General features: G+C 37.6%; 1 protein-coding gene across 4 annotated transcripts in view; it reads right to left on the reverse strand.

Moving 5' to 3' along the window:
- Window positions 1-3,403: 3,403 nt before the first annotated feature.
- dnajc6 (DnaJ (Hsp40) homolog, subfamily C, member 6) overlaps window positions 3,404-14,636 on the reverse strand; it is a 44,444-nt gene continuing 33,211 nt past the window's right edge. For 3 of the 4 annotated variants that reach the window (XM_051111559.1, XM_051111557.1, XM_051111556.1), the window contains 7 exons: window positions 12,915-13,064; window positions 11,924-12,019; window positions 8,272-8,412; window positions 7,022-7,354; window positions 6,206-6,354; window positions 5,810-5,986; window positions 3,404-5,696 (listed from right to left, as the gene is read on the reverse strand). In XM_051111559.1, coding sequence (XP_050967516.1) covers window positions 5,595-5,696; window positions 5,810-5,986; window positions 6,206-6,354; window positions 7,022-7,354; window positions 8,272-8,412; window positions 11,924-12,019; window positions 12,915-13,064 — 1,148 coding nt within the window. In that variant the 3' untranslated portion in view covers window positions 3,404-5,594. The remainder of the gene's footprint in view (window positions 5,697-5,809; window positions 5,987-6,205; window positions 6,355-7,021; window positions 7,355-8,271; window positions 8,413-11,923; window positions 12,020-12,914; window positions 13,065-14,636) is intronic. The other variant, XM_051111558.1, reaches the window with a different exon arrangement.

Here is a 14,636-nt window from a genome sequence, read left to right on the forward strand (position 1 = left end):
ATGCACTTAAAAACATTAACCTCTAATCTTTCCATTGTTCCAAATCCAGTCATTTATCTATGATATATAGATTTTGTGGTCTTTTACGTTTTTGTTATTACAAAATATTATTAAAAATAAAAGGAAAAGCTTTAAAATGAACACTGGGATGTACAATTATATTTTTTCTGTTCTGTTCTGTTCTATTCTAGTTTAGTCTAGTCTAAAATAAACTCACCATGCTGTGTGCTCAAACATGCGCTAATATTTCCATCTTTTCCTTGTCGCCAAAAATCTGAAGCACATAGCAAATAAATTAGAATTTTATTGGTTGAAGATGATGTCATGCCACACTACTAAAATAAAATTGTATTTGTGTTACTGTTTTTAATGCAATTGTCTTGCTTTCATTTATAAATGACAATGTTGCATAGAGGGTTAAAGGAGTTTGGGAAATTAGGGTTGTATGTAGTGGAAAGAAGATGATCACAGTATTGCTGCCATCTAGTGGGCACTACCTCTATTCACAGCTGAGGGGATTCCCAAGGGTCAAAGGTCAGTTTGTCACTGGTTAAGAGGGCACAATGCTGATGAAATCTCACCAGAGAAATCCTTGTTAATAAACAAAGTCCAACAGGGTCAAGCTGAGATTTACTCTTGATTCCCTTTCTACTTGGACCAGTGTTTTTAGAGCAGATCCCTTTGCAAAGTCACATATGTTCCACATCAAACTTCTCTGATGATCATCTTTTTCCTTTTCTGTTTCATTGTTCACCTCCCTTTCACCCTAACAAATTCTGATAATCAAAAACCCCCCACATTCCAAAGGCGTGGGCGGTACAAGCCGAATGAATCAGCCAATGAAGGGCTATCTGATGACTCAACGGGATTAGTCAGGCCTTTTATTACATTCTTTACTACTAATGTGTTGGACTGTAAACTTTTAAGTGTTCAATAACATGCATCATTCCTCACAGGCTTTTAAGATGACGGCATTCTACTTTTAATTTGTACATAACTTTTGAAAGTCAGTAATTGTATTTGAATGAAAAGAATAAATTGAAGTTAAACCTGCAATTAAAAATTGTAATCCTTTGTTTTTAAAGAGATAGTTTACCCAAAAATACAAATTCTGTCATCATTTACTCACCGTCATGTTGTCCCTAATCTGTGTGTCTTTTTACAAGATACTTTAAAGAGTGCTAATAAACAAACAACATTAATGACCATATGCCGTTAAAAAACAGAGACATTTTTTCCACATAAGAAAGAAAGTCAGAGTTTTGGAACAACCAGAGCTATAAAACTAATAACAATTTTAAATATAGCTGCAAGCAGTAATTATCAGGGTTCAAGCACTTAAGGCATTTAAGCATATCAGGAAAAAGACATTACAAATTATTTAGCAAGGCTGTACCCACTTAAATCAATGATTTAAAAAGCATTTTTGTATGGTAATTTACCATAGACATATGTTTTTTAACGTTTATGTTATAGCGGCAGTTGTGGTCCGATCTCCTTAATTTCTTTTAAATTTCTCTCAGACCTTTGGGGCCGTGAGTCGAACAATCCCACCAAGTTTCATTCTGATCTGCCTTCGTCAACCTTGTCTAACAGGTGCTCAAATTCGTCTGCCAGTAGCGGCCATGTGTTTTGAGATACGCAAATGTCCTTGTAGACATTTGTGGCACTTCAGACCAAGACGGCACGCATTCATTTTCATGTTGATAGGACAAATGGTTGCGCAGTTATAGCCATTTTTATGTTTTTTCCCTCTTCTAGCACCACTAAGTGGCAAAGCACTGCAATTTTTTCCTCAGACTGAGCCCTTACATAAGTGTTGTAAGTTTGGCTGAGATATCTCATTCCGTTCAGGATTTAGTACAATAGGCATTGTACTAAAAGTGTCCCTGTCCCTATTCACTCTCCAGAGAATCTTTCTGCACTGGATTGGTTCCAATCGGGCAAAAAACCTAGGATTAGTTTATAAATGTAGGTTTTTCAAAAAAAGCGAAATACCCCAAAATTTCGCCAAGGCTCACAACTGAATCTGAGGACGTGCCTTTTTGTCTGGCGGGAACCAAGGATTCCAACGGCATAAGACACTTGAGCCTGCAACTGACGGTTTAGGAGTTCACTGTAGTGCCTTCATCAGGCCGACTGGGGCGAGCCTTGGACACGTTCAGCTTTGCCAAGTGTGTGGTTTTCCCGCAGAATAGGGCTACTTTAACATTGTTGCCACGGGTTGTTTTTCATATCCACGGGTTGAAGCGACCCCAATAATGTGACATTTAGCCCCTGGAATGCAAATTGTACCAGGGCAACCCCACCAAAAACGTGTTTTTAACCCTCCGGAACACAGTTTTTACAAGTGATTGGGCTTGTTTTAAATAGCAATTGGGCAGGTTTTGTTGTGAAAACCTGGCAACCTGGTCACGTTGTAGGCAGTGTGAGTACTACCATCCCTCCAAGTTTCAAGTCTTTAAGACTTACTGTTTGGTCTACATGATCCATGACCATTCTAACAATTACAATAGGGTTTCAGCACTACACGCTTAAACCATAGACTGTAAAAAATATGGACGTAGTGTCCGTGACGTCACCCGTAGGTTCTGAAGAGCATTTCTGAAGCTCCTAGTGGGCGGAAGTCGGCCGTCGCCATCTTGGAATCACGTCACTGCACGTCACTGCACGTCACTGCACGTCACTGCACGTCACTCCCGGATAATCGAAAATGGGCAAAGAGGCGGAACGTGGGTGGAGCTGGTTGCAGAAACCACGCCCACCTGACGTGACGGTGGTGACAGCAGTGGCAATCCACCTGTCACTCAAGTAGCCACGCCCTAAATTATGCAGAATGTAAAGGCTGAATATAATTTAAACAGATGAGTTATAAAAAAAATTCACCCCCCTCACAGCTGACATGAAGGGCAAAATTAGCTATATAGACCAAAACCACTTTTTGTACCAGGCTGTAAACATATTGTTTTTCTGCTGTAAAGTTCGGCATTTTAATATGGGGAGTCTATGGGATTGACTCCCTTTTGGAGCCAGTCTATAGCGGGCAGTCTAGAGACTGGCTCCAAAAAAATGAAAATTCTGTCATTAATCACCTACCCTCATGTTGTTCCAAACCTGTAAGACCTTCGTTCATGTTTGGAACACAAATTAAGATATTTTTCATTAAATCCGAGAGCCTTCTTACCGTGCATAGACAGCAACGCAACTGACACATTCAAGGCCCAGAAAGGTAGTAAAGACATTGTTAAAATAGTCCATGTGACATCAGTGGTTCAACTTTAATTTTATGAAGCTAAGAGAATACTTTTTCCGCCGCTGCGCGTTCAGGAGAGTACCACGACGCGTAAGCAAAGCTTTTACTTTTCCAAAAATGTCACTTAAAAAAAAAAAAAAAACACTAACATCATGTTTCCCATTTATTTGTGCAATGCACATTATGTACAGCTCCAAATGGAGAACAGGAACAGAAAAAAAATGACACAGAAAACAAAATCATGTCACAATAATACTGATACAGCAAACAAACACAGAGCTGTATCCAAACCGCACCACTTCCTTACAGAGAACAGCATTATTGAACACCACACATTCACTACTGTATACACAGGTTAGCTTCCGAACATTATGATATCCTAAGATCAAAGGTAAACGGCTCAGTCCACAAGAGGGGGGCGGAAAAGTTCCATCCTGGATACAGGGCTCCTTTCTTTTACTCAGCTAATCTGTTGTCTTTGTCCATTGTTAGCATTCAAGTGTTTAGCATCGCGTTGTGTCAAAGGGAAAGTACCGGCAAAACATAAGAGATAGAGAAGACTGCTTTGATACAGTTAAAGCTTTAGTTCATCACCGCATGAATGCGAAAAGAGGAAGGCAAAGCATGAGATGTACAGCAAGTACTGCAAGTTACGACACAAGTGTGTTCTGGAATTACCTAATGCCATTCAAGTGCAAATATACTGAGAAGAGAAAGGGCAGATTAGTGGCTGTACACTCTGGAAACCTCCTTTGGACTACGTGCCACTTACAGTCAAACATGCAGTACATTATGAGGATATCGATATATGCTAAAATAATTGGATTTTAAAGATATATCCACTTACATTGCTCAAAATATTGATGGTCCACTCTTAATGATATGTTCAGTCGGTTTAAAAGACACCTATGGTAATAAAACACCAGGATTTGAACACCATCGATCACATTCCTCAGTCGAAAGGCTTAACGTTATTCGTTTCAGTAGCAAGCTAGTAGGAACGCATTTGAACTAAACCAAAATTTAGTAGTCCGTTTAGTGGCCGTTCACACAGAACGCGTTATTCCATTACAATGCGCTACTTTTCAATTATCGTTTTTGTTTGAACGACTTCGAAGAAGTGTTACTAGTTCTTTAGGGCACTATTAACCAGTTAAAGACATTAGGTTAACATGAACTCTGTATGTAAAGACAACCTTAACTTTAAGCTCGAAAACAAGCCATGTCATTTTGAGGTACCTGCAAATCGACTTTTTCTGTGGAGTAACTACATGAATAAACAATTTCCTTTGACTTTTATGTTGTAAACAGTATGTTATTATAGTGCAACATATACATACAGATCAATATTCAGTAGAAAACAACTTAAGAATAAACTGCTAGTTAAATCTACTGCATTTCACAGATCAAGTTTGAGAAAACCTTCCATTTCTTGTACAGTCTCTTATATTTATTGTGCTTCTGCCCCACAGTACCACATCATTTAGCTTCTGAAAGAAGTTACATGATGTGAGAAATTGTTAGTGGCTACAGAGTGTTTTTTTCATTTGTGCATATCTTTCTAAGCCTCTGACTGACCTAAAAACAGAGTCGTAGCTTAATACCCGGAACTACTTTTATTTTCACACATTTCATAGTTGTCTTGCAAAGCCAACAAATAAATAAACACCCCTCGCACATATGAGAGGTCACAAGCAGGTGTAGGACAAAGTCAGTACAATGGAAGAAACAGATAAGGTCCCGAATACTGCCGTAGCTTGCAAAACCTTATTAAATAACAGGTTTTTGACCAAAATATTGCGTTATATAATAAAGTTTTGCAAGCCAAAGCAGAGGTTCGTCTTGCAGAATTATAGTGTCTAGACATTTTTTTATTTGGTGAAGATGTTTCCTCAGAACTAAACCTCTAAAATAAATCAAAACTCACCTGAAAGCTCCTGAATAAATTCTACCAAAAATTCTATGATGACCTGGTTGACTGACAATGTTCACGGAAATATTTCACAGCTGTTTAATGACAAAGTCTGATCTTTGTTATGTAAGTGAGTGAGTCCTGGGAAAGACACAAATAAGAGTTTTTAAAACAAAGCTGAATGCTACTTTTTCCAACAGCAGTCTTCTCATACAGCAGTTATGTTGGCCTAGTGCATGATGGGACCTGATATATGGATCGATAGAGAGATACACACAACTATACTGTAGATGTAAGCTCTGACGTCTCTATGAAGCAGGGTCCTGGAGGTGGGAGCGATAACAAAGGAGCGCTTCAAGGACTGGTGGGTTGCAGGGTGTCTAATCGGGGCAGGAACTGCTGACTGGTTGTGATCATATACAGTAAGTCTTAGTACAGTGCTTTCTGTCCTTGGCTTTCGAATTCTGACCACGCATCATTAAGTTCCATAAAAATCATCTTGGCATATTGTTCGTAGGGCTGTCCGGTAGCCTGCAGATGGGAACACAGAGAAAACTGATTTTTGTCTACATAGGAGACTATTATGCAGCTTCATTGTTTTACTTTAAGTCTTTCCATGTAAACTGAACGAACACGTCTCTCACCTTGTCAGGGTGCACTACCAGCACAGCTTTGCGGTAAACCTTCTTCACCTGCTCTGGTGTGACAAGGTCAGCCATGCCTACAGGTTTCCAGCGTGTTTCTCCCTCCCAAAGCACCGTGTGCATGGTGGATAGCAATGCTCTGATGTTCCTCTCCTTCCCCTCAATCCAGTCCAGGATCTGGCACAAATAACAAGATTATATAACATAATGGTGCGATTCGCACTTGAGCAAAGTCTTTAAAAAGAGGAACATGTAAGGGGCAGTGTACAGTCAGCTGGTCATTATCACAAAATAAACAGCGTATGTAAAACAAGCGACTGACCATCAGAATCAAATATTTCAGTCAGCCGTTTTATATAAATATTAGCTTGCATGTGTGTGTGTTTTATGTTTCACCTTGAGTTTCTCTGGGTCCATTTCTTTTGCCATCTCCTCTTTTCTCATTTCTGCTATGGTTTTTGGCCCTTTCTTCTCTTTAGTGCCAGCAAAGCCCTGGCCTGAGAGCAGGTCATCAAAATTAGCGTCTGAAACCTTTGGTCTGGTTCCTGAAAGAAAAAGGAAATAATTAGTAATGTTTGAGTTGCTATTTATATTATGCTTTGTTGTAGTAATGAAAATGAACAGAAAATATTAAGGGATACATAATATCAGTACACTGTAAATGCTGGGTTGAATACAATTAATAATTACCAGAGGCATCAGCAATAATCAAATTTAATAAGCAATTTAAATTTGCAGGACACTATAGTTTATTTATGTAAGTGAGGATAGCAAAATAAAGTAAATACTAAAAAAATTATTCATACAGTGGACTACCAGTAAAATTTATAAACAATTTGGGACCAAAAATTTGATTTGACACTTTGACCTGATCATGTTTTGTTACATACCTTTGTATCATAATCATCTGACATTATCAAGATGAACTTGTTCTGACAAGGTGTCTGAATAAATTTTGGTTTGACTGTAGTTCATTTGTGATTATTAAGATAAATTTGTTCTGACACAGTTTAACTATTGATAATGTGAGAAATGTTGAATGTGTCTGAATACATTTTGGTGTGACTGTATATATAGACTTATAATAACAGATCATTCCTAAAAATATTAGAATTTAGCAATGAACATGTACGCATAAGCACAACTACATAAGACTGGACCAGATTCTATGTCAAGTAACTAGACAGTTTTAGTTTGTGTTCAGTTACTCACCCATGTTAGGCTGTGCTTTTGCCCCTGTGGCTCCTGGCGAAGCTCCACCCATGCTGGAGAAGCTGACATTGTAGTTGGGTCTGTTCTGTGGTGAAGTGTGAGGCATCGAGGGTCCTGGTGCTTTAGGTGGGGTCTGGTGCTGTGGACCCTGGGCCTGTGGCTGCCACTGAGCCCCACCTCCTGGCTGCCATGAGGGGAAGCCTGTGCCAGGATGCCAGCCTCCAGAGGCAGTGTGCTGGGGAGAGGGAGCGGGACGCTGCGGGGAGCCCATGGGCGGAAATGCTCCCCCGGTGCCAGTAGGTGTGGTGGGCTTGCTGGAGAATCCCGAACCACCTTGGAATGAACACACAGATGTTAACAATGAATCCATTTACCCAAAAATCAATGGAATAAGAATACTATAAAAGTCAATAAAATTGTAATATTTGGGAGTAAAATATTATTTGGGTGAACAATCTCTTTAAAGGGGTCATCAGATGCAAAATTTGCTTTTACATGTTGTTTGAACATAAATGTGTGTTGCCAGTGTGTGTACACATCCACCCTATAATGATAAAAATCCACCCGGCGCTTTTTTTAAATCCTCAATAATAAAGATCACTTTCTTAGATCAGGCTGTTCTGAGATTCCTGGCAGAGTGATGTAGTTCTGCACAGGCCCCTCCCACGATTGTTGATTGACACAGCCATTTTAGCGTAGACCCGCCCTGAATGAGCTGCAAACAGTCTGCCATTGTTTCAAAGCCGGAGCAGGGGTAGACAAGAATGTCTCCTAAGCGATTGAGGTGTTTTGTTGCTGGATGTAATAATGAACATAACAGTTGTCATTTACTCCCGACATCTGAACTGCTGAAGACGCAAATGATTACTTTTGTTTTTGAAGGGAATGCGCCCCGCAATCTTCTTAAATGCGTCTATTTTTGTGCGAATCATTCATGATCCAGCTTCACCTACAGACGAAGTGAGTATACGTTTTTTTGATTTATCTTTGCAAATCGCCTTTCCTAAATGCAGCTAAAGTTTACAGTCTCAGAGAACCACTTGTCACCCCATGGAAGAGAGGGGCGGGGTGAGCAGAGCTCATTAGCATTTAAATGGTCATGCACCGAAACAGGCTGCTGTGAACATTTTACCTAAAGTATGTAATAGACTTTTCATTAAGACCCTAAAGATTCTTATCAACTTGTTGATAATGAGCATTCGATGACCCCTTTAACTTAGGGTCAACAAGGTTTTTTTTTTTCCATTTACCTCCTCCCAGACCGGCTCCGAGGTTACCCAGATCAGCAAACGGGTCCAAAGTGTTGGGTTTGGCCTGGTGGGTGGGAGTACCGTGAACTGAGCTGGTTGGGCTAGTGCTGGCAGACTTACTTCCCATACCAAAACCTCCACCTGGTATGACAAATCAAGATTTATAATTTAGTATCCTGAAGAGAGAAAATGTAAAATTAAATCAAGATATTTTATGTAAATTATCTGGTTTTCCTAGCATTTGGATGTGAATTCTGCTTCTTTCAACAATTTAAACTTGTCATCTAGTTAAACTGAACTGGCTAAAGCCCCATTCAGACTACACGATTTTAGCACGATTTTGCCACACATCTGCTTGACGTAGGGTGTCATGGGGATCCATATACGACAACGGGCTTTGGAACGCACGATTCATCTCATTTTCACCTCTGCCGTACAGAACAAGATCACATCTGTGACACTGGCCTTCGTACAAGCTTTCAAACGAGCCAAAATGAAAGAGAGACAGTGGTATCGGCCCTGCTAGGTGTAATTTTACAACTAAGGAATTGTTTGTGGACGTATAGCAATAATAGTCCAGCATTTATGACGACCACGACAGAGTGAAAAAAGGTCAAATAAAACCTATTTTATCTCAGTTCTCTTTGACAGTCCATACCATCTTCTTCATATCATCCAGATTTGTGTCCACTATCTGGTTTGCTTTCTTTTTTGGGCTTTTCTGACTAAAAGACAGGGCAGAAGACGGTGTTTGCTAGCTATTGTTTGTTTACGCTCATAGCACCATCTGTCAGGGTTGCCAGGTTTTCACAACAAAACCCGTCCAATTGCTACTCAAAACTGCCCAATCGCAATTTGAGTGGGGTCCCCGTTAAAAATCACATTCTGCGGGGTAAAATACATGTTTTTTGCATGCCAGGGGATAAATATCATGCTTCAACCCGCTTCAACCCACAGACATGAAAAACAATCTGCGGCGATAGTGTTAATAGAGCCCAACTGAATGGTCAGGTAGCATTGTGTAGTCTGACATGTTCCTTGTTCTTGACACCTTTTTATGAGTCAAAATTGCGTAATCTGACACAGTGACTCTTGTAACTGACAAAAAAAATCATGTAATCTGAACAAGGCTTAACATAAATGAGGTTTAGAATGATTTGTGAGGATGTCTTGATAGCATCAGCAAGAATAGATTAAAAATGACAAACAAATTGGTCTTTTTCTATAAAAAGTGTTAATGAATTTATGGATATCTTAGGGTGTGTTCACACTTGTCATGTTTGGTTTGATTAAAACGATGGTGCGATTGCTCTGTAAGTGCGGTTAGTTGGGCTCGGTTCATTTGAGTAAGTGTGAACGCTGCCATCTGAACCCTGGTGTGTACGAAACAAGCAAACCGAGGCCACTAAATAGATGGGTCTCTGTCTGCTTCCAAATGGACTCTGGTGCGGTTAAACTGATATATGAATGTGACACGGACTAAATACTTTTTAATAGAGATGCACCAATGTATCGGCCAACAGTCGGTATCAGCCGATAAAAGCAATTTATTTCACTATCGTCCAAAATCAGCTGATGATCAGGGCCGACAGTATCCTGTCAATCAAAAGGCAACGGGTCAGACTGCAACTCATACTGTGAGTGAAGAAAATGCACAGATCCAGATATTATAACAGTCTATTGATGTACAGTTTATGGAGCTAATCGCAAAATTTTAGGGGGGGTGAACAAAAATGGCCTAGCGATGCCCATGTGTCTAATGTAATCGCTCAATCAGTGTTTAAAATGTGGAAAGATGCCAATAAAACAGATTGTGAACAGTATGTCACTTAATGTGACATTTACCTCTGCAAAGTTATCTGCTATTCATTTCATTAGTTAACTATAAAACAACACTAAAGAGGAGTTTTTTTTCCCCTTAATGTATTTATGAAGAAATAAAAGAAGTTAATGTTTAAGTTTATGGGACATTCCACCAGAAACTTAGCTTATTTTATTATTATTATAAAAAGTGGTTAACATTTAACCCGTTCTTTTTCATTAGTATTATTTGTGATTTGAATTTTGTGAACAGCAGTTCCTCTTTCGCTGTGCTGAGCTGGGCTTCGGGGGCTTTCACTTTCGCTGTTGAATTCACGGCCGTCACTTTTTACAGAAAAAAAGATAACTGTCTGTTGTGGTTACCTCTATTCACTGTTTAAAACTTTAACAAATGCTTGAAAGACAAACTAATTTATATAATGTTAATTAACATAAACGAGTAAGACGAGGCATGGCATGTTTAGCAAGCACGTAGGAATCGATTAACATTTAAAGAAAACCTCCATAGCGTAACGTAACATAAACAGCGAAGACAAAACCAACATGTTCACCTTCTCTGGTTTAAGAAGCGGTGTTTTATTTGACCAAATCCTCCGTCCTGTCCGCTATCGTTTGTTTTCGCGTCTTTTTTTGCCGTTTGTGCTGACGCGGCAAATATAAACCAGGCTCTGCTCCCGAATCGCTCGCACTAAAAGCGCCTCTCTCACTCACTTCATTTGATCAGAAATATCTGACACCTGCTGCACTGTCTGGACTGCACGCTTTATGCATGGAGCAGATCACGCCAAATTTTAACTTGCACATTCTCAAAAAACTGTTACAGTCTAGAGCCCTGCAAATGATAGGGTTCCCTGTGTAGTTAACAGCATTGGTCAGGACAGATTTTTTTTCCTTAAGAAAATCAAGCTATTAGTATCGGCCGATATCATTCTGAATAATCGGCTATCGGTATCATCAGAGAAACAAACCAAACGTGGTGTATCCAAAACAAAATGAGCAGAGGGCAATTGTGGAAAAATGAGGAGGTAAAGTGCTTTTAATGAGCTATTTGTGAATTCGCAAGTGGTGAAAATAAAATCATATACATGCAACAATGAGCATGCTTAGTCCAGCAGACAGCATTAGGTGTATTCGTTTTAAGTTGAATGCACCTTTTCCTTTTATTTGGAGTGTTCAGTGAGTTCCGTCAGGAAATATACGTCATTCAACCCGACCAGTCAGGCTGTGAACGTATCACTATGCCTTTAGTTTCGGTATCTTTAGGTTAGCTGTCAAATATGCCAGTGTGAACTCTAAGCAGACCAGGACCAAATGTATCATTTTCCATTTTGGTTCGGACCAAATAAACCAAACGAACCGAACTACAAGTGTAAACACACCCTTAAAGTTTCCTGTATAACTATTATACTGCATAGTAATAATAATAATACAATTTGATTTCCGGTTATTATTGCAATTATTGCAAGTTGATTATTCTATTTTATTTTATTTTAAATATAATGTCAATGTTGTGTGTGTGTGAAATTTAGAATTCATTTGTTGGGGCCAGTGCAAATATTGAATATTGGAATATTGTACACATCTGACCTTACTGTTGAGCCCTGTAAAAAGCTATTAAAATAACTATAAGACTTATCCAGCTCTATTGATTTAAAAACCAACAAGCCAGCCATGTAATGTTTCGCAAGACATTAACATTTATGAGCTATATGAGCTCATCACACCAGTCCAGATGGCAGGTCAGTTGTGAGTCATTTTGTTTTCAGGTGTAATTTCAGAGGAGGCCACCAGGAGTCTCTGTAACACATCCTGTGTTTCTAACAGCACTTACCTGCAGGTGCTGGTTTGTTCCATTCCCATGCTCCTGTAGTGCTTTGCTGCTGGATGTTGACAGTGGGAGTAGTGGGCGGCACAGGTGAACTGCGACCTATGAAGAAAACATACTTATCTTGATGGCTCTCCATTTATCATTTACATATTCCATTTAAGAAAATACTGAAAACGGACAAATTATACTTTTTCCTTTCACTGTGTTCATAAGCTAACAGCTTAGACTACTAGCTAAGCATAGGGCTAACTAGTTAATAAAGCTCTTTTGATTAGTTAAAACAAGATATTATGACAATGTGCTGTTTTTGATCGACAGTAAGGAAAATGGATGGGAATTTCTTATATATTTCTCATTTCTCAAAGCTCTGAGTAACAGAATGTAGCAATCTGCAGTATTTGGCATCATGCAGTGCTCCTTTTTAACTCTGCGGCATGCTTGAAAAATAAAAAACACTACAGTTCCAAACACATATCAGCTCTTTATGTTACATTAGTGCTGTTTCAAAGCATTTAGATCTAAAGCCACTCAACGTTTAGTGAAAAATGATGTTTTAAAAGCTGGTGTGATTCTAAAATTCACATGCTGTTTCCATAGCCATGCAAATTAGCACTAACACTACATCCAACAAATATACTCTATGCAATTTATGATTATTCCATATTGATAATCCATATTAATCTGCTTTGAATATTATAGATAATACAGGGTTTTAGTTGTCCTTCACAGAGCACATGCTGCTATCAAGCACACACATTGTACTTAAAACAAACAGTCAAGATCAAGGCCCAATAATGATTACACTTTCTTAAAAACATCAAGCATCAGCACTTTAAATACAACGTTTACTACAGAGCTGTTTTATAGAGATAAATTTGCAAGGCTATTTTGCTGATCATATTCTGGAGGATTAAACACAAAAGAGCTTTGCTGGTTGTTATGGTGATGTTGCCCACACACTGGCAGTGCTGAGAGGCAAAGGCGCATGCCTTACCCATGCCCATGTTCTGCATTGTAGGAGACGGAGATCGTGCAGCATGCAGGAAGGGGTCTGGCTGCCCCATATTACCTGGACCCAGGAAAGCCCCCATGAAGTCCTGCGGCTTAGGGGCGGGAGCGGGCCCAGACCCAAATGGGTCAAAAGCTGAAGAATTAAAAAAGGATTCAGTTTTTTGCTGAAATGTAGTTTTATAAGCTGTTGAGATATGGCCAGTAAAATGGTGTATTATTTGATTATGCTTATGGTAATAGTAAACAACCTAGAAAAATTACATATATATTTATATATATATATATATATATATATAGAGAGAGAGAGAGAGAGAGAGAGAGAGAGAGAAAGAGAGAGAGAGAGACTATTAAATCTAATAAATTCTAAAATTTTAAATTTAATATTATATATATACACTACCAGTCAACATTTTTTGAACAGTAAGATTTTTTATGATTTTTTTAGTCCCGATGTTAACTATTTAAAATCACTGTTTGCTATTTTAATATATTTTAAAATATAATTTATTCCTGTGATTTTAAAGCTGAATTTTAGTATAATTACTCCACGATCCTTCAGCAATCATTCTAATATGCTGTTTTTCTGCATATTATTCTTTATTCTTTTTATGCATATTTTTCTTATTATTATTATGTTGAAAACAGATGGATAGAATTTTTTCAGGTTTCTTTGATGAATAGAAAGTTCAAAAGAACAGCATTTATCTTAAAAAGAAAACGTTTATAACATTATAAATGTCTTTGTCATCAATTTAAAGCATTCTTGCTAAATAAAAGTATTAATTTTTATAACCCCTTTTGAATGGTATAGTGTATAATGTTACAAAAGCTTTTTATTTTTGATAAATGGTGATCTTTGGATCTTTGTTTTCATGAAAGAATCCTGAAAAAAATTTACTCAACTAAATATTATTATTAATAATAATAAATCAGCATATTAGAATGATTTCTGAAGGATCATGTGACACACTGGAGTAATGATGCTGAAACTTTATCTTATTTTTTTATTTTTTTTAGTTATTTTAAATAGTAAAACTATTTCACAATATTACAGCTTTTGCTGTATTTTGGATCAAATAAATGCAGGCTTGGTGAGCAGAAGAGAATTCTTTAAAAAACATTAAAAATCTTACTGTTCAAAAACTTTTGACTGGTAGTGTATATGTGTGTGTGTGTGTGTGTGTGTGTGTGTGTGTGCAAAAAACTGAAATATTGTGAAACATTATTACAATTTAAAACAACTGCTTTCTGTTGTAATTTATTTCAAAATATAATTTATTTCTGTGCAGACAAATCTGAATTTTAAAAAACCATTATCCCAGTCCTAAGTCTTCTAATGCACTCTTTAATTTTTTAGAGAGTTTAATTTTTAAACTTTTAAAGTTTATTTTTTTTTAACTTTTTTTTTAATTTCTCCAAAAACAAATGATATTAAATCCAAATTTGTTAATGGTAGTGTAAATATAATTGATGGAAAAACTGATTAAAATGATTAATTAACTGTAATTTATTATTGTTTAAAACAAGATAACATTACTAATAATAGTAGTAAAGTAATAATATTAATAAATAATCATTAATAAATTCACTTTTTGTTCAATTTGGATGCTTTTATTATTTTATTATTGTTTTTATAAAAGCAATATACCATGATATAGCAGTTAAACAGACACTCAACTTTGTGTCTTGATGTTGAATGAATCTC

This window comes from Labeo rohita, chromosome 6 (assembly GCF_022985175.1).
Source record: "Labeo rohita strain BAU-BD-2019 chromosome 6, IGBB_LRoh.1.0, whole genome shotgun sequence".
Classification (NCBI taxonomy): domain Eukaryota; kingdom Metazoa; phylum Chordata; class Actinopteri; order Cypriniformes; family Cyprinidae; genus Labeo; species Labeo rohita.